Consider the following 20,642-nt stretch of genomic DNA (forward strand, 5'->3'; position numbering starts at 1 on the left):
TTTCAAGCACCACAAGCAGTAGGGCATGTCTGAGTGACCTGGGGCTGTTTGGTCTGGAGAAGGCTGAGAGGGGATCTTATCAACATCTACACATATCTGAGGGGTGGGTGCCAAGATGAAAGTGTCAGGCTCTTTTTGGTGGTGCCAAGTGACAGGACAAGGAACAAGAACACAGGAGGTTTCACTTGAGCTTGAGGAGAAACTTCTTTACTCATAGGGTGGTGACACAGTGGAACAGGCTGCCCAGAGAGGTTGTGGAGTCTGCCTCTCTGGAGACATTCAAAACCCACCTGGATGCACTCCTGCGTGACCTGCCCTAGCAAGAGGGTTGAATTTGATGATCTCTAGAGGTCACTTCCCACTCCTAACATCCTGTGATTCTGTGTGACCCCTGTTTATCTTACCAGCATCAATTCTTCCTCCCCTGAAATGAGACTGAAGTGGATACAGCTGCAAGCTCCATTTGCTAACTGATTTTGTCCATCAGTTGTTTACTTAAAATACAGAGCACAAAATGGGATGGAAATTTACTCATCAAACTTCTACTTGTCCATAAATTCAATACATGAAATCTCATTAGCCTGTCAGTCCAGAACTGCAAAAATGGTATTTCCAAAGCCATTCTGCAGGCTCTGGATCATAGATTCATAGAATGGTTTAGTTTTGAAGAGACCTTAAAGATTATCCAATGCCCCTGCCATGAGCAGGGACACCTTCCACTAGACCAGGTTGCTCAAGGCCTTATCCAAGCTGGCCCTGAACAACCCCAAGGTGAGGAAGAAATCAGTTTTAGTAAAAAGGGAAGTAAAAGAGAAGTTTTAATGACAAAGACTTGCATCTTTATTTTCAGTTAACTGCTCTAGGACACCACCAGAGGGTTTGCATCAAGCAGCTGGAATGCAGGAGGAGGGTCTGGCTTTGCATGTGCTGTGCTTAGCAGCAGTGAGCAATTGCTCCTCAAGCAAGCCCTCATTATTTACAGGACTGGCATGGATAAACCCACAACTGTAACAATGCCAATCTATAGGGAATACAAAGGAGCATAATCTCCATCAGACAACAGGGGAGGCATTTTGTGTGTGTGTGTGGTAAGCACCACATGTAATCATTGGATTAGATGCAGTAGAAACATTTTCCTACCCAGGAGTTCACAGGGCATCAATCTCTCCAACAGCTGAGGTTAAGACTTTCAAATCTTTCCCCCTGAACTGCATGCTTTATAAATGTGTTCCCTGTCAAACATAAACGAGACACAACTCTGCCAATATCTCATCCTTATGCCAGGTGTAGAGCTGCCCTCAGCCCTCCTCCTCTGCCATGTTCCCATGGAGATGAAGTAACAGAAAATTCTTGAACAGATCACAATATTAAAAAGAAATCCACTTATTTTATATATATCTATATATATATAATCATTGAATCAGCCAGGGTTGGAAGGGATCACAAGAATCACCTAGTTCCAACGCCCCTACCATGGGCAGGGACACCCTACCCTAGAGCAGCCTGGACACAGCCTCATCCAGTCTGGCCTTAAACACCTCCAGGGATGGGGCCTCAACCACCTCCCTGGGCAACCCATTCCAGACTCTCACCACTCTCATGATGAACAAATTCCTCTTCACATCCAGGCTGACTCTCCCCACCTCCAGCTTTGCTCCATTCCCTTTAGGCTCTCAGGGAGTGACAGGACTAGAAAGTCCCTCCCCAGCTTTTTTGTAGGTCCCCTTCAGATCCTGGAAGGCCACAAGAAGGTCACCTGGGAGCCTCCTCTTCTGCAGACTGAACAGCCCCAACTCTTTCAGTCTGTCCTCATAGGAGAGGTGTGTATATAGTATCATAGAATCATAGAATCAACCAGGTTGGAAGAGACCTTCAAGATCAGCGAGTCCAACCTAGCATCCAGCCCTAGCCAATCAACTAGACCATGGCACTAGGTTACTCATCCAGTCTTTTCTTGAACACCTCCAGGGATGGCAACTCTACCACTTCCCTGGGCAGCCCCATACACACACACATATAAATTTTATATATAAATATATATATATGTATATATAAAAGACCCTGCCAAAAAAACCCCAACCACACCAACCTCCTCTCCCTCCAACCCCTCTTCGAGAGCCTCAGCATTTTACTTCAAATATGGCACAAACTGTGAAGTGTGGTTGTGGTAACTGCAAAGGAAGGAGAACTCTGAAGTCTCAATGGATTTCACTTCACTTATGAAGCTTCAGTTTGCTCTAAACCTGTTAATCTTCAATAGGCATCAAAGCCCAAGCCAGAGACACTCACAAAGGTTTCATGAATTAGTGAAAACAACAGAAATTAAGTGGTGTCACTGTGTCTGCATGGTATTGATTTAACACACAGGCTCAATAATGAGTTATTCAGAGTAACTGCAAGCCTCAGCATATTCACCCTGCACAGCAATTGTTCACTCTTTCCTCCACAGTAACATAAGGTTTGGTGAAAACATCCTCCCTTGAACTTAAACCTCTCTTTGTCGAATCCTGTGTCACTTCTGGGTTTATTTATTGGTTGTTGACTCCATGCAACCAGCAATTTTTAAGCAGGCATCATTTGTATTTGCCAAGCTGCATTTTTTGTTATCTGCTGTGAGCCCTGAGCTAATCAGGTGGAATATGCAGATAAATTTCAAAGTATTTCTCTATAGATAAACCCAGCACAGACCTAAACCTCATTGTTTGGCTAGCAGTGGTCCAAGAGCAGCTGTATGATAAAGGCAGCTCCCTGCAACCATATTTTCCTGGTTATAAAACAGCATTTTTTCAAGTTCCCCTGAAGGAATTTTGCTGCACAGAAACTTCCTTCAGCTTTTAAAGAGAAGGATTTATGCAGGCAGCCTGAGAACTTTCAAACAGCAGAGTCCAGAGCAAGCCTGCCACCACCACCACATCAGCACTGGGAAGAGCACGGAGGCAGAGCTCCAAGTCAAGATGTCACTTCAGTAGTGAAGAGCTGACACAGTAACACCTACATGGGACCTTAACCTCCTCTCTTTCACCTGTCCCAGAAGGGAAGCACAACATTCTCTCTGGATTAGATGAGATTAAATGTCTCTGGCTAATCAGCAGGCTCAAGTGTGTTGCAAACCTGCAAGTGCTCGCTTGTGAGTTCTGATGAGTGGTTAGTACAGCAACCAGACTGCTACCTTAGAAAAGCAATAGAAAGTTTTGCTTTCAAAATAGAAGGAAAATTAAAATCAGAAAGGATTTTAAAGCTTTGAGAGGAGCAGAAACCTGCCTACCTCATTTAGTGGCTTGCTGTTCTTTGGCTGAACCTCTAGGCTAGTCTGCCATTACTTCAGACTCCTGGCCCACGACAACTGAGTCAGAAAAATCATTTTCTCTCTTGCTCTCTCAAAACTTTCCCTTGAAAACATTCCTTAAGTTCTTTGCCTTACTCTTTAAAATCATCCAATACTACTTCCAGTGCTTACAAGCTGTGACTGTCTTGTTGAGAAAACACCCTGTGAGCTCATGAAGTCAAACTATCTGAAGTCAAACTATCTGAAGTCAAACTACTTGAAGGGAGGATGTAGCCAGGGGAGGTTGGTCTCTTCTGCCAGGCAACCAGCAACAGAACAAGGGGACATAGCCTCAAGTTGTGCCAGGGGAGGTCTAGGCTGGATGTTAGGAGGAAGTTGTTGGCAGAGAGAGTGGTTGGCATTGGAATGGGCTGCCCAGGGAGGTGGTGGAGTCGCTGTCCCTGGAGGTGTTCATGCAAAGCCTGGATGAGGCACTTAGTTGACTGGACAGGGCTGAGTGCTAGGTTGGACTGGATGATGTTGGAGGTCTCCTCCAACCTGGTTGATTCTATACAAACCAGGGACAAAAACTTGAACAGATTTTGTGCTGCACTCAAGTATCAATGAAATGCACCAAGTACCTACACCAGAACCCAGCCAAATTAACTCAGTTTGTTGCTTATACGAATCAGAAAGAGTCCCAGAACTGAGAGTGATTAAGTATCCCCAAAAGACAGCTAAACCAGAGCTGCTCTTGCTCCTCTCTGTTGCTGGGTAAAAATACTGTTCTTCGAAAGCTGCTGCTGTCTGTAGCAGTCTTTTATTATTTTCTGCCTAATTAACTTGCTGTGTCACTCCACAACATCTTTCTTTGCTTTATGGCTCAGTTTCTTTCACTCCAGCATTGCTGGATTATTTACAGCAACTGCAATATCTGGAATGTGATTTGCACAAAGGACAATTTACCAAAAGTTTGTAATGCACTAGGTACTATTTCTGCTCTCTGGAGAAGCAGATATTTAATTCCCAGAACAGCAAATCCCTTAATCTGAGCAAACCCAGATATTGAGCTGGAATCTAAACTGTAATAAGTAGAAGATAACAATATTTTCACCTTTGGAATTGTGATTAATAAAAATGCTGTCCCAAATGCATAGTTCAAATCCTGTCATTCATTATGGGTGTAAGGTAGAGCAAGAGAGGTTCCAGCTCAACACAAGGGGGAAATTCTTTACTCTAAGGGTCCCAGAGCACTGGAACAGGCTCCCTAAAGAGGTAGTGAGGTCTCCTTCTCTGGAGACTTTCAAGGCCTGTCTGGATGTGTTCCTCTGTGATCTGTGTTAGATTGCATTGCCCTGTCCTGCTCTGGCAGGGGGGTTGGACTCGATGATCTCCTTGGGTCCCTTCCAGCCCCTAACATCTGTGATCCTGTGATACTGCAAGGAAACTTTAGGTTGGATGAAGAGTTTGGCTTAACAAACTGGTCACTTCAGCAGACAAGCCACACAAGTCACGCACTTGCTCTCCCCAACAGGGAGGATACTCACCATCTCAGAGCAATTTTGATGGGGGTAGTAAGGCATGATGTGAAGAGGTCAGCTGGCAGATCAGGGATCATGGGCAGCAGCTCGTTGGCTTCACAGGCTGCCAGCTGAATGCAGTTCTTCATGGAAGGTGGCAAAGGCATCTGAGCAAGCGGGTGGTTTGGGTTAATCGCAGCTACCTGGAGAGATGAAGGAGAACACTGGAGGTGAACTCAGTGAAATTCATTTCTACACCATCCTGAAAGTAAGCTGTGCTAGTTTGAAGCTAGCTAGAATGTTTTGGTGAGAAGGACTAGATTACAGGCTGTGGAAGGAAAACAATGCTGATGTCCACTTCCCTCATAGGCTTGCTGAGATGTATAAGAATCAAAACATAGATAAGGCACAACTTCTCCTGCTGGGGAGCTCCAAGCTGCTTCTCTCCCTAACCTCACCCTCCGTTTCTCTGAGTGAGTTCACTTGGCTTCCTAACCCCCTGGCTGAACCTCCATTCTTCCTTGTGACTGGGGAAAGGTTGAGAGGGGTAGGGGGAAGGTGAAGGGGCGGTTGGAAGCCCCTCCTGGGGACTCAGGTTTCTGGGAGGGCTGCTGTGTTTCTGTATTATCTTTTACCTTGTACATTTCTGTATATAAATGTATATACTGTAACTATCTGCTTGTATGTTCTGCTAAGCTGCCAGCTGAGTCTAGTCTGGGTGATTTACAAAGCGTGGGGGTAACACCCAAACCACCACCTAAGCACTGGAGAGCTGTCAAAGTTCACAGCACCTCTGGATTCAGAGAAGTTGTAGCAGCAGACAATTTTAACTCATATATAATTAACAGGATTTAAATGTATTTACCATAAACAATAGTACACATCAAAGCAACTTGCAGCAGGACTGAACTGTAATCACCACTTTGGAATCTTCAGCTCACATCTGCCAGCCTGGAATCAAGCACTATAGATCCAAGTTGGGCTAATTATTCTTTCTTTTATATTTAAGCAAAACCCATCCTTCCTGTGGCTCATAACCATTCACCACAGATGGCAGAACAGCTCCAAGTGGAAAAATGCAACTTGTTTGGCTGTAGTAGGCAGCATTTCCTGCCACAGAGGATAAAGAGGACTCTTGGTGAGTCAAGAGAATATTGAGCTCCCTGTGGTTCCCTTCGTACACCTTTCTACTTCCCTAGAGCACAAAAGGTCAATCTGGAAAATAAGAGGAAATTACTCTGTCTAGAGGGGCTATCTTCAAACAAAAAGAGAAGAAGAAACATGCATTGCCTTCTGAAATGCAAATATTAATGTCTCTACAGATAGATTTATTAATCAGTGATTCAGCAAAAGGCCTCAAAGTCCTTATACATACTCCTTGGGATGGAAAAAAAGTGGTAACCTCTCCTCCAAACAGTGAATGTTACACTGAAAAGTAATTTTAAAGTCAGGTCTTTGAATCACAGAATCATAGAATCAGTCAGGGTTGGAAGGGACCACAAGGATCAGCCAGTTCCAACCCCCCTGCCATGCCCATGCCCAGGGACACCCTACCCTAGAGCAGCCTGGACACAGCCTCATCCAGCCTGGCCTTAAACACCTCCAGCCATGGGGCCTCAACCACCTCCCTGGGCAACCCAGTCCAGCCTCTCACCACTCTCATGCTCAACAACTCCCTCCTCACGTCCAGGCTGAATCTCCCCACCTCCAGCTTTGCTCCATTCCCCCTAGTCCTGTCACTACCTGAGAGCCTAAAAAGTCCCTCCCCAGCTTTTTTGTAGGCCCCCTTCAGATCCTGGAAGGCCACAAGAAGGTCACCTTGGAGCCTCCTCTTCTTCAGACTGAATAGCCCCAACTCTTTCAGTCTGTCCTCATAGCAGAGCTGCTGCAGCCCTCTGAGCATCCTCGTGGCCCTTCTCTGGACATGCTCCAGCACATCCATATTTCTCTTGTAATAGGGCCTCTAGAAATGGATGCAGTACTTGCACCTCAAGATCCAGAACTGTTGGAATAAGAGATAAATTTCCCAAGATTGGAGCAGTTTTCATTTAATTTAGCATAATCATCTGTTTGAAAAGCTCAGAAGAGAGAGATTTCACTGCAGGTTTCATGCTCGCCAGGGGCTGATAGGGTGCACTGGGCCAACTGAAAGAGTGGTCAAGCATTCAAGTAGACTACAACAACCTGAAGGGAGGTTATAGCTGGGTGGGGCTGGTCTCATCTTCTAGGCAAGCAGCAATAGAAGAAGGGGACACAGTCTCAAGTTGTGCCAGGGGACCTCTAGGCTGCATGTTAGGAGGAAGTTGTTGTCAGAGAGAGTGATTGGCATTGGAATGGGCTGCCCAGGGAGGTGGTGGAGTTGCCGTCCCTGGAGGTGTTGAAGCAAAGCCTGGCTGGGGCACTTGGTGCCATGGTCTGGTTGATTGGCCAGGGCTGGGTGCTAGGTTGGACTGGATGATCTTGGAGGTCTCTTCCAACCTGGTTGATTCTATGTTTGATTGATTCATTGGAACATGCTCCTCAGGGAGGTGGATGCGTCACAATCCCTGGAAGTGTTCAAAGAAAACACAGACCTGGCACTCTGAATCATAGAATCATGGAATCAACCAGGTTGGAAGAGACCTCCAAGATCATCCAGTCCAACCTAGCACCCAGCCCTGGCCAGTCAACCAGACCATGGCACTAAGTGCCTCATCCAGGCTTTGCTTGAACATCTCCAGGGACGGTGTCTCCACCACCTCCCTGGGCAGCCCATTCCAATGAGATGTGGTTTGGTGGGCATGGTGGCATTGGGTTGCTGTTTGGACTCGATGATCTTAAAGGTCTTTTCCAACCCAAATGATTCTATGATGGTGTTAAAGCATCTGCGGATCAGAAGCAGCTGTGCATGACCATCATGGCTGGTGGCTGGAACTAGATGATCTTTGAGGTCCCTTCCAACCTAAACCATTCTATGACTATTCCAGTCTTCCACTCCTCATGCTGTGGAGCAATTTCAACAAAGAGTCAGAAACAGAGGAGACACAGGAGAGTGCTTAGGGGCTTTTATAACTCAGGGTCAAACCTGCTGTGAAAGAGTTCCTCTAATTCTGACCTGCACCACAGCAACCATCAGCCTGTAGAGTGTATAATACCCTAGATAGCAACATTCCCAATTTTTCACAACCACACTGATTCTACTAATTACAATTCTGATTAAGGGGACGATTTTTCAGACTATTAATTCACAGAGCAAAACCCACAGATCATTTTGCCGGTGCCTTTCTGAAGCAGCTCAATGAAATAAACACCTCAGCCAACCACAGTTTTGATCTATGGTACTGAAAGCTTCTTGAAGGAAGAGGTGGGAAAAAAAGAGTCCCAGGAGGGATGTCTTCATTTCCTTTCATGTAAGAGCTGGAAAGCAAAGACCTATCAAAGTGATCTCTGTGCTGTTCCCCAAGTTAACGGAAGAACATCCATTCAAAGAACAACACTTCAGCCACTTTCTTTTTCCAGCTGAGTAAGGTGACACAGTTGACTAACAAACTCACTCTTGCCCACCTTTACATGTCCATTTGAAGAGGTGTCTTAGAAGGGTTGATGTGGAACAGAATGCTGTGTCGCAAACCCAGAGCCTGGCACAATCACAGGTTCATGGAACAGGCTGGGTTGGGAGGGACCTTAAGGTCATCAAATCCCAACCCCTCTGCCATGGGCAGAGATACCTCCTACTCAAACAGACTGCTCAAGGCTTCATCCAACCAAGCCTTGAACAATTCCAGAGAGGAAGCACCCACAACCCCTCTAGGAAACCTCACCACCCTCACTGTAGAGAATTTCTTCCTAATATCCAGTTTAAATACATCCTCTTCAAGCTTCAATCCATCTCCTCTTGTCCTATCACTACAAGCTCTTTTAAAAAGTCCCTTCCTGGCTTTCTCGTAGGTCTGTTTCAGCACCTGGAAGGCCACTAAAAGGTCTCCCCCAGAGACTTCTCTTCTCCAGGCTGAACAGCTCCAGCTCTCTCAGCTTCTCTTGTTGTGCTAGTTTGAAGCAGGGTAGAATGTTTTGGTGAGAACTAGATCATAGGCTGTGAAAGGAAACCAATGGTGATGTCTACTTTCCCTCAGAGTCTTGCTGAAGAAGAAATGAAAACATTAGATAACACTCTCAACGTTTTTTTGTCTCACTCTCTGGCTGGGCTGCTGACTGAGCTGCATCTCTCTAACACACACCCTCCACTCACCTTTGCTTCTTAACCTCTTGGCTGAACTTCCATTCTTCCTTGGGACTGGGGTAAGGCTGAGAGGGGCAGGGGGAAGGTGAAGGGGTGGTTGAGAGCCCCTCCTGGGGACTCAGGTTTCTGGGAGGGGAGTCATGTTTCTGTATTACCTTTCACCTTGTATATTTCTGTCTATAACTGTATATACTGCAAATATCTGCTTGTATATTGTGCTAGCTGTAAATAAATGCTTCATTTATATTCCCAGAGCCGACTGAGACTAGTCTGGGTAATTTCTAAAAGTTGGGGGGGGGGGGGGGGGGGGGGGGCAGGGAACACCCAAACCATCACACTAGTCTAGCAAAGCAACCTGATAAGAAACAGATAAGTTTCAGCTGCTATTTTATGCATTCTATAACCTGTTAGGTTTTTTAATTCCTTCAACATTTCTGTTCTAATCCCAGAGGCAGCAGTGACACACTTTGGCTTTCTCAACTTGTCCAAATTACCTAAGACTTGTCCTTGCTCTCAGTTGAGTGATCTTCAGCAAAGATTCAAGCCATAGTGGACATGAAGCCACCTCTCAACTCATCACTTGTCCTCTCATGATATTTACTCTCAATAAAACTTAAGCTGCATGTTAGTAAAAAAAACAACTAAAAAAGGTAATCAAAACACTGCCAAATCGTTCATTTGAGGAGAAGGTCATGAGAGAGGCTGGAAAGGCATTAAGTCTTCACAGAGGTATAAATATAAAGCAGTCAGACTGCTTAGCTATGGCTATTCATTTCCTAAAGGAAACAGCCTCTGGGCAGCCTCATAAATGGGCTCTGTAGGTGGGAGGTACATTTAGATGGATTTTCTGCTTCCTGAGTAGTGTGAGAGTAGCATAAAACATTTGACATTCATCATGGTCTGGTAGTGAGCTAACCCCTCAGTTTTGATGGGGAAGTAGCTCATGCTCCAAGACCTGCTCAACTCTTGGCTTCTACACAGTAAGAGGCTGTGACACAGGCAGTGTAAATATTTATCCATTAGGAGATGAACTAATAACAACCATAAAATGAACATAAACCACCAGCTAGCAATTATAGACCTCCTCAGACTTCTAGGCATAATGAAGTAGCAAAACATTACTACAAGTAAAAGAAAATGGAGGGGAAAAAAACCCCAAAAGTGGGTCAAGTAAAGCCCACTTTGTATATTTTTGCATCCTTTGAATGTGGACTGAAGTCCCACTTTCTAGGCTGCTCTCATCAATGTAACCTTTTAAGAGGGCAAGAGATGGAATAAGTGGGAGGTTAAGGCAAGATTGCTGTCTACAACTACCTAAAATGAGGTTGTAGGCAAGTGGGGGTTGGTCTCTTCTCTCAGGCAACCAGCAACAGAACAAGGGGACACAGTCTCAAGTTGTACTGGGGGAAGTATAGGCTGGATGTTAGGAGGAAGTTGTTGGCAGAGAGAGTGATTGGCATTGGAATGGGCTGCCCAGGGAGGTGGTGGAGTTGCTGTCCCTGGAGGTGTTGAAGAATAGAATCAACCAGGTTGGAAGAGACCTCCAAGATCATCCAGACCAAAAAGAAAAGCCTAAAAGCCTGGATGAGGCACTTAGTGCCATGGTCTAGTTAACTGGACAGGGCTGGGTGCTAGGTTGGACTGGATGAGCTTGGAGGTCTCTTCCAACCTGGTTGATTCTATGATTCTAAGATTAAAAAGCATAAACTTGCAAAACTGTACTCACAAACCATGTAAAGCTCCCACATGCAAAAGGTCATCAGAATCATCAATATTCATTTTTTTCTGCAGCCTTTAACTGGGTTTTTCCTGTAAGCAATCAGTCAGATGTAGACCTTGCAGCAGGTCAGGGCTAGCTCACAATTTCTGTTAGCAGAAAGACAGTCCCAAGGCAGTGATGCCTGTTTTCCTGTGTAAGACTTGCAAGTTAAAAAATCCCCTACTATATGAGTGCTTCTTGTGATACATCCTGGTTTTTTAGGGCAATCCACAGCCTTTCAGACAAAGTAACAGTGGGAATATAGCCCTGGACCAGTATGGTTTAGTGTTACAGGCTGAGGGAACTGGGCTTGTTCAGTCTGGAGAAGAGAAGGCTCCAGGGAGACCTAACAGCAGCTTTTACTACCTGAAGTGGGCTACAAGAAGGCTGCAGAGGGACTGTTTCCAATGGCCTGGAGTGACAGGATGAGAGGCAATGGTTTGATATTAGCAAAGAGGAGAGTTAGATTGGATGTTAGGAACAAGTTTTGCACCATGAAGGTGGTGGAACACTGCAACTGGCTGCCCAGGGAGGTAGTTGAGGCCCCATCCCTGGAGATATTGAAGGTCAGGCTAGACAAGTCTCTGGAACAGCCTGATCTAGTGGAGGATGTTGATGACCCTGATCTAGGGTAGGGTGTCTTTGCCCATGGCAGGGGGGGTTGGAACTAGATGATCCTTGTGGTTCCTTTCTGATTCATAGAATCAACCATTTTGGAAAAGACCTGACCCCTGACTGATTCTATGATTCTACGATGTCCCTGCTGACTGCAGCGGGGTTGGACTGGATGACCTTGTTCAAGAAAAGCCTGGATGAGGCACTTAGTGCTGTGGTCTAGTTGACTGGCTAGGGCTGGGTGCTAGGTTGGACTGGATGAGCTTGGAGGTCTCTTCCAACCTGCTTGATTCTATGACCTTTGGAGGTCCCTTCCAACCCAAATCATTCAACAATTCCATACTCCTTTATCAATTACACTGAAATATGTCATCATTCCTGTAAGAAGGTGGTAATTAATCTGTTCCAAAACCAAATTACAGCCGCCCAAGGTGCACTCAGCTTTGCTCCTTGCCAGTGTTGTGTCCATCCGGAGGAAGAGCTAATAGATTTGCAGGTATTGCTGCCTGCAATTAAGAGAAAGGGAAACAACAGATGGATTTTAAACCACTGCTACTGAAAACATTTATGTACTTATACAATTTGCCTGAGAAACAAGCACTTGACAAGAAACAAGGACTAGGACAGACATCCAAGCCTTTTGGGAATTAACAGCCATGTTCATGCTAAGCTTTGTGGAGGAAGTCTGCCCCAAGACAGAAGCTAGGAGCTGTTCTCTGAAGTGTCAACCAGACCTGCCAGCATCACACAACCTCTGCTGCCAACATCCTCTTCCCCTGTGGTAGACATTAACGCAGCTCCAGAAGAGAAGTTGCTCTCTCCCAGCAGATGGTGGGTTAGAGAAATTCTCCTCCCAACCATGCTGCTGGTGCCAGATCCCATTCTGCTGTGCTGTTGTTCAGCTAATCTTTTTGAGAGTGAATGTTGAAGATGGAAAAATAAAACCTGTGAGTCCTCAACTCCAATTAGGGCTCGTTAGTCATGTACCCTGCTGGAGGGGAAAACCAGCAGGCACTCCTACAGCACCCAACTCCTCCACAGACAGAGGACAAAACCCATCTCAGAATGCAGCTGTTCAGGGTACACACTGCTGAAAAATTCCAACAGCAAAGTAGGAAACCAAAAGTTGTATCTCATGCAGTAAAGCAAACCTCTAGGAGAGGCCTTTCAGCCTTTGCTTCTCTGTGGCTCCAGCGTGGCCTTAAGATGGCAGACCTCTGCTGTACGAACCGGGGATGAGTCAGAGGAAACACAATGTCATAATTACCCAGAAAATTAATCAGAACTAACGAGCCTACTGCTTTATCATTGTTAGCACAGCACACTTAAAGTGCCTGCTTAATTCTCCAGAATTACACTGTACTTAGACGCACTCACAGAATCATCAGAGCCAGCTAATGAGGTGATTTAAGAGCAGCCAGCACCAGCCCTTCTACTACACCTTCCAAGCACAGCTCTGAACTCAGGACAGGCAGAGCCAGCTCACTGCTGCCCTGCAGACACCATCCCACCCTCAGTGCTACAAGGTTGGGGGTGTGCCAGACCACTCTCTGCACCAGTACTCACTGGTGGTGTGCTGGTTTGAGGCTAACTGCAGTATTTTAATGAGAGAAATTAGATTATTGGCTGTGAAAGGAAAATTACGGTGGGCTGGGTGACAGGTTGGACTGGATGATCTTGGAGATCTTTTCCAACCTGATTGATTCATAGCACAAATCCTATGAGGAGAGGTTGAGGGAGCTGGGCCTGTTTAGCCTGGAGAAGAGGAGGCTCAGGGGTGATCTTATTACTGTCTACAACTACCTGAAGGGGCATTGTAGCCAGGTGGGGGGTGGCCTCTTCTCCCAGGCAACCAGCAATAGAACAAGGGGACACAGTCTCAAGTTGTGCCAGGGGAGGTCTAGGCTGGATGTTAGGAAGAAGTTCTTCACAGAGAGAGTGATTGGCATTGGAATGGGCTGCCCAGGGAGGTGGTGGAGGCACCGTCCCTGGGGGTCTTCAAGAAAAGACTGGATGAGGCACTTAGTGCCATGGTCTGGTTGATTGGATAGGGCTGGGTGATAGGTTGGACTGGATGATCTTGGAGGTCTCTTCCAACCTGGCTAATTCTATGATTCTATGATTCTATATTAACCATTTGTTCTGCTGGGACATATGAAAACAAGGACACAAAGAAAGGTAAGGGCAGTCAATGGCTTGCCTGATTAACTGCTCTGCCTGAATCTGTGTAACCCAACTAATCATTTCCTTCTTAACACCTCTTGTTCCAGCTCACTCTGCAAGTAACTGGGATCCTAAGACAAGGGAGAGGGTGGAAAGGGAGGAAGGAAGGAGGGGTGGTCGGTTGGGACTCTTCTCAGGCAGTCTGGTTGCTCAGGAATCATAGAATAGTTTAGGTTGGAAGGGACCTCAAAGCTCAGCCAGTTCCAGTCCCCTGCCATAGGCAGGGACACCTCTCACTAGAACAGGTTACTCAAGGCCTCATCCAACCTGGCCTTCAACACCTCCAGGAAGGTTGTGGAGCATAGAATCACAGAATATGACCTTTGATCACATTCTGTGATTCTGTGCTCCACAACCTCCCTGGGCAACCTGTGCCAGTGTCTCACCAGCCTCATTGCAAAGAACCCTTTCTTAACATCTCCCCTCTGCCAGTTTAAACCCATTACCCTTTGTCCTGTCATTACAAGACCTTGTCAATAGTCCCTTCCCAGTCTTCCTGTAGGTCCCCTTCAGATACTAGAAGACCACTATAAGGTCTCCTGGAAGCCTTCTCTTCTCCAGGTTGAAAAGCCCCAACTCTTGTAGCTTGTCCTCACAGCAGAGCTGCTGCAGCCCTCTGAGCATCTTCATGGCCTCCTTTGGACTCGCTCCAATGTCCTTCTCGTGCTGGGGGCATTGAAGGGGTTTTGTATTTCTGTATTACTTTTAACTTGCATATAGCTGTAAATATTTGTAATATACTGCATATATATGCTTGCTAATTGTGCTAAGCTGTAAAGGTAGCTTCCTTAACTTCCAGCTGACTGACTCTCATCTGGTGTATGCATGGGAGGGGGGTGGGTAACACCCAAACTGCTACAGGTGTCCTGCTCAATGATGTCAAACAGGCCAGTGACAGCAAAATCCCAGTTTCTAAAGCTGGGGCCAGCTTTCCAGGTCTTTTGGGAAAGGAAAACAACAGCCTTACAAATACCACAACAAACTTAAAACAAATAAAAGCAAGATCAACCAGGAAAATGGACTTTTAAACTGATTTCTCACATTTAATGCTCTCTCACACCCTGTGCACACCACACTGCTAAAGGGATGTTTCTCATCTGCAATATTTGTACTTTTGTTTAGCCAGACACTGAACCAAATCCTCAGCTGCCCAACTCACAGCTATTTCATGGAATCATAGAATGGGTTGGGTTGGAAGTGACCTCCAAAGGTCATCTAGTCCACTGAAACACTGAAGTCTACAGCCCAGTGAAATCATCAGGTCTTACATCAAGAGCCATGAACTGAAGGGTTGGAAACACTGACATATTAGGCATGGTGGGGATTGGTAGCCTTTATTAGCTTAATTGCTGCCCTATAATTGCACAAAGCTATAATCACAAAATGGTAGAGGTTGGAAGGGATTTCTGGAGATCATTAAGTCCAATCTCTCTGCCAGAGATGGATCACCTAAAGCAGATCATACAGAAACATGTCCAGGTGGGCCTAAGAATCATAGAAGAATCATAGAACCAACCAGGTTGGAAGAGGCCTCCAAGATCATCCAGTCCAACCTAGCACCCAGCCCTATCTGATCAACTAGACCATGGCACTAAGTGCCTCAGTCAGGCTTTTCTTGAACACCCCTGGACACCTTTAAGCCTTGAAACTCTCTGGAGGGAAAGACTCCACCACCTCTCTGGGCAGCCTGCTTCAGTGCTCTGCCACCCTCCCAGTAACAAAGTTCCTTCTCCTGTTTAGATGAAGCTTCCTGTGTTCAAGTTTACATCCATTACCTCTTGTCCTGTCCCTGGGGGCCACTGAGAAGAGTCTGTCTCCATCTTCTTGACACCCAGTTTCAAATGACAAAATTATCTCTGCACATTCCTCACCTCACCAAAATCCAGTCACACCTCAACTGGCCCTGGTATCTTCAGAGGTAGGTCTTCTCCCTCACCTTCACCTCCCTAACAGAAGCAGTCTTGCTGAAATGAAAAATAGCTTCCACTGCAATCTGTCTACCAGAATAAGCCAGGAGAGATTCCTGCCCCTGGTGAACTGCCACCTTCTTAGTGAAACAGCATCTTCCTCCTATCTGCACAGCCCTTCACTCTCAGCCTTCTCACACTGTATTTACTAACAACAGACCAAAAACTAAAAAGCTTTTGCTGTTCAAGTGCTATTTTGGAGACAGCTCTCTCCAGAAGACAATGTCCCATGCAGTGCTGCAACATTATCTTTTCTCAGGTACCTCTGAGCAGTGTTAACTGCTTTTCTATCACTCCCAAGCTATCATTTCTTTTTGTGCTTCCTCTCTTTGGAAGCTGAATGAGATTTAGATTTCACATTAAGGAAGAGCAGCAGCCTTTATGTTCCATGAGCAATGAAACCCCAATATAATGGGGCTGCAAAGATACCTAGAAATACCTAGTACTTAATTTTTATGCCTCTGGTGGAAGTATGCATAATCTGATGGCTCCTGGAAGAGCTCTGTGCCTTCCAAAAAAAAGGATTTTGGAAGGAAAAAAACCTTACCACCCAGCTATGGCTTCCCTCAGTTCCCCACAGATTAACAGAACTGCAAACTCCTCTAATCCCCTTTCACTAAGATGGGCTAACAATTATCTTGATCACTCTTAGCAGTCCCTTCTTGAACACTGGTCCCAGCTTTACTTCACTTTTCATGAATTTGAACAATTGAGTTATTTCTAGGGTTCCAAATTAAGTCTCATTCATGCTTTGGATGGCACTGTAAGCACTTCTCTATCTGTTACCAAGTCTTCTGCTTTCTATTAATAGGAAGCAGCTATCTCAGTAAGTCATCAGTAGCTAATGAAATCTAAAGACACTGAATGGAAAGCTGACATATAAGACTCAAAGTATTTTCATTATCAAACTAACTGGTAAGATTTTAACCTGTTGTCCTGGAAAGCTAATAGGCCTATTAGATGTCCTGGCTTGCCTCAACTTTCTGCTGATGGGGGAAGCAAGGTGGGAGGAAAACAAAGGCTTGGGCCATTATGTCCCCCCCCAAAGTGACAAACAGGTACCCAGAGGTGTTTAGGTACTTGCTGGTGTCTTGCCTAAATAAAGGTGAGCAAGCTCTGGTTTCACCTAATATGGTCAGTTTGGCAAATGCCATTTTGGTTGGTGAATCTCTGTGGCCAAAGGAGCCTTTGCACTCAGGTAAGTAATATAAATAGAGCTAAGTTGCAAGCAGTTGAGCTGCTCCGCCCTGCTACCTCTGCCTCATGGAGCTGCTTCTGCCTCACGGAGCTGCTTCACTGCTCTTGGACAATGTGTTCTGTTCTACCTCATGCTTCAGACCAGCTTAGCCCTGATATTTTGGGCTTGAACTACCTGGAAACTTAGTGCCTCAAGTTTCCCAGGAGAAGGCATTTAAGTGCCTCATGGCAGAAGTGCCACCGACATGGTGCTCTCTGCAGAGCTGCAAGAGATCCTGCCTGCACTTCTGCAAACCTCCGTGCCAAGAGGAACCAGGATCAGGTCAGAGATCCTCTGCCTCTTTCCCAGCACCCTGGGAAGACCTGGAAGTCTCTCAACGGCTGAGCAGTTCCAACACTGCCACAAAGGAGTCAGGGGCCACCTTGAAATGTCTACTCCAGCGCAGTGAGTAGCACAGACTTTCCCTAGGGCTCCAGGCTACCTATTTGTAAGTGTAGCAAAACCATTTTGTGGCTAAACTTTTCCAATTCTTCTCATTCTCCTAAATGAGTGAATTGCACAGAAGCCTCCTCAGCTTTTTTGTAGGCCCCTTTCAGATACTGGAAGGCCACCAGAAGGTCACCTGGGAGCCTCCTGTTCTCCAGACTGAACAACCCCAACTCTCTTAGTCTGTTCTCTGAAGGATTAGTGACAGTTGGTTGCCTGATTAATTAATAACCCTTCCTTGAAGTTTGGGGTGATTTTAAATAGTGCCTTCAAACTGGGAGAGTGCAAGAAGTTAACCTGTGAAAACTGTGCTTCCCCTGTAAGCTAGAGCTAGCAGGAATGCCTGGCAGTGAGGAGTCTGGCCAGCCCGTGGTGAATCTTGACTCCTTACCTTTCACTTTCCATTTCAGATCGCAGTATCACAGTATCATTAGGGTTGGAAGAGACCTCACAGATCATCAAGTCCAACCCTTTACCACAGAGCTCAAGGCTAGACCATGGCACCAAGTGCCACGTCCAACCTTGCCTTGAACTGCCCCAGGGACGGTGACTCCACCACCTCCCCGGGCAGCCCATTCCAGTGTCCAATGACTCTCTCAGGGAAGAACTTTCTCCTCACCTCAAGCCTAAATCTCCCATGGCGCAGCCTGAGGCTGTGTCCTCTTGTTCTGGTGCTGGCCACCTGAGAGAAGAGAGCAACCTCCTCCTGGCCACAACCACCCCTCAGGTGTTGGACTCTAATAAACACATCAGCCTCTACAGTTGCAGCAAAGGACAGCTTTTCATTAGCAATGCTCAACTCAAGCACTCTGTGAACCAAAGCCACCACAGTGACCACCCCTCTGTGTATCAGGCCTGGTTTATTTTGGTTTGTGTTTTCAGGGTCACAAAACTCCTGTTGCATGCAAACACATCAGCAGATACCAGACTTTTGCAACTAAAATAAATATGTCTACTTCACCTTCAGCATTTATTTCAGCTAAAAAGAACCATTAGGGCACAAATTGATTCTATTAACATTGCCATTTAATTAGTGCTTGTATTAAAAATTGCTTCAAGTTTAATAGGGTAGTTCTTTCTGAATCAGAAAGATTGGAATGGAAAAATTATTTGCTAATTAATCTGCTTTCCAGTGTAGCTTTAAACATAATTTTCAGCTGTATGTAGCAAAGCAGGGTGGAACCAGTTTAAGGGGGACAGGGATCTGCTCAAGAGAGTCTGGCAGAGAGCTGCAAGGATGATTAGAGGTCTGGAGCACTGCCTGACGAGGAGAAGCTGAGGGACCTGGGGCTGCTTAGTGTGGAGAAGAGAAGACTGAGAGGGGATTTGACAAATGCTTATAAATATCTGAGGGCTGCAGGTCAGGGCAGGGGAGGGACAGGCTCTGCCCACTTGCTCCCTGTGAGCAATAGATGCAAGCTGCAGCACAGGAGGCTCCACCTCAACACAAGGGGGAACTTCTTTCCTGTAAGGGTCACAGAACACTAGAATAGGCTCCCCAGAGAGGCTGTGGAATCTACTTCTCTGGAGACTTTCAAGACCTGTCTGGATGCATTCCTCTGTGACCTGAGCTAGATTGTATGGTCCTGCTCTGGCACCGGGGTTGGACTCAATGATCTCTTTGTGTCACTTCCAACCCCTAACATCCTGTTTGTGTGTGTGAACTCAACCCTGTGGCAGAAAACACAAATGAAACCTTTGCTGTATGGCTTGTGGTTCTCTGGTTCTTACCTCCAACTCTTGCTCCCTCTGTAGTGCAAATTGCTTGAACGACTTGACGATAAGGCCAGCGTTAGAGCAATCGTAGACGAAAATGGATGGGCTGCCCATCCAGGTCTGCAGGTCGTATATGGACAGGGGAATATACTGGGTATAGTTCTGTAGGAAGAGAAAAAAACACCAAGCATTGGAGTTATAGAGAGACAGAGAAGCTAGGCAGTTTTCCTTGGTGAGAATGAAACACACAGCTCCTTAAAAAAAAACCAATCCTGAAATCTCAAAATAAAACCTAGGCAGGACGTGAGGAATATTGATCAATACCAATCACTGCTTTTCACTATCTGAAGGGCACCTGCTGGAGAAGGACTGTTTAGAAAGGCTTGTGGTGATAGAACGAGGGGCAATGGTTTGAAACTGAAGCAGGGGAGATTTAGGTTGGACATCAGGAAGAAGTGTGGTGAAATAGTGGGACAGGTTACTCAGGGGTGTGCTTGAGGCCTTGTGTCTGGGGACATTCAAGATCAGGCTCAGTGTGGCACTGGGCAGCCTGCTCTAGTTGGAGGTGTCCCTGCTGACTGCAGGGAGGTTGGTCAAGATGACCTTTGAAGGTCCCTTCCAACCCAATGCAACCTGTGAATCTGTAATCACGAAGACTACAAATTCCATCTCCAACACAAATGACAAGCAGATGCTATTGGGATGTTACTTGAAAGACTAAACTCTAAACTAAACCTGTAAACCTCAGCAAAGGCTACTTGGAGATGTCCTAACCACTCCAACCAGCATTAGAATCATAGAATCATAGAATCAACCAGGTTGGAAGAGACCTCCAAGACCATCCAGTCCAACCTAGCACCCAGCCCTATCCAATCAACTAGACCATGGCACTAAGTGCCTCATCCAGTCTTTTCTTGAAGACCCCCAGGGATGGTGCCTCCACCACCTCCCTGGGCAGCCCATTCCAATAGGAAATCACTCTCTCTGTGAAGAACTTCTTCCATTCAGTAGTCCAATGTTATCTGAGGCACTCAGTGCCATGGTCTAGTTGACTGGATAGGGCTGGGTGCTAGGTTGGACTGGAGGTCTCCTCCAACCTGGTTGATTCTATGATTCTATGATTCAAATTCCTGCAAACCTGTTGAAGGATGTAAACCAGCTGTCTTTAATTTAACATCAAACAGCCTAAACTGAAAACTCCATCAATAAATCAGGATGGATAATTAAGAACATGTAGCCCATCAGCAGCTACGTCATCTTAGTTTAACGAGATGCTTCGTTATTTTATTACAGCCTTTAACTTCTGTGCTGCTTTCAGAATCATCCAACCAAGTTAAACCCAGCAGAGCCCTGCCTTCAACAAAGTGAAGTTCCAGCTATTTGGATTCTGTAAATACAAAATCTTTCCTTCCTTGTCTTCCATCTTCACGCTCCCAAATAACTGGAGGGAAGAGCTTCTCAAAAGGTGAGGACCAAAAACCAGGCATTGAAATCTGGCTATGAGTGGCTGCACCCTAAATTAAGTGGCAGAATTAAAAACACAAATCATAGGAGATTTATGCTTTGGTTTTGAGCCTGCAAAGTTCTTACCAAATAGACTGCATGATCCTCCTGCCCATCTGCAGCCAGAGGGCAACCTGGTCATGTTTGTACAGTACTGATCTCTGCCCAAAA

General features: G+C 45.9%; 1 protein-coding gene across 1 annotated transcript in view; it reads right to left on the bottom strand.

Annotated features, from left to right (window-relative positions):
• Positions 1-20,642, bottom strand: part of RPTOR (regulatory associated protein of MTOR complex 1) — a 219,516-nt gene that overhangs the window by 134,973 nt on the left and 63,901 nt on the right. The window contains exons 5-6 of the mRNA XM_064150737.1: positions 18,984-19,130; positions 4,813-4,988 (exon numbers count right to left, since the gene is read on the bottom strand). Coding sequence (XP_064006807.1) covers positions 4,813-4,988; positions 18,984-19,130 — 323 coding nt within the window. The remainder of the gene's footprint in view (positions 1-4,812; positions 4,989-18,983; positions 19,131-20,642) is intronic.

The sequence above is a fragment of the Pogoniulus pusillus genome, chromosome 11 (assembly GCF_015220805.1).
Source record: "Pogoniulus pusillus isolate bPogPus1 chromosome 11, bPogPus1.pri, whole genome shotgun sequence".
Taxonomy (NCBI): domain Eukaryota; kingdom Metazoa; phylum Chordata; class Aves; order Piciformes; family Lybiidae; genus Pogoniulus; species Pogoniulus pusillus.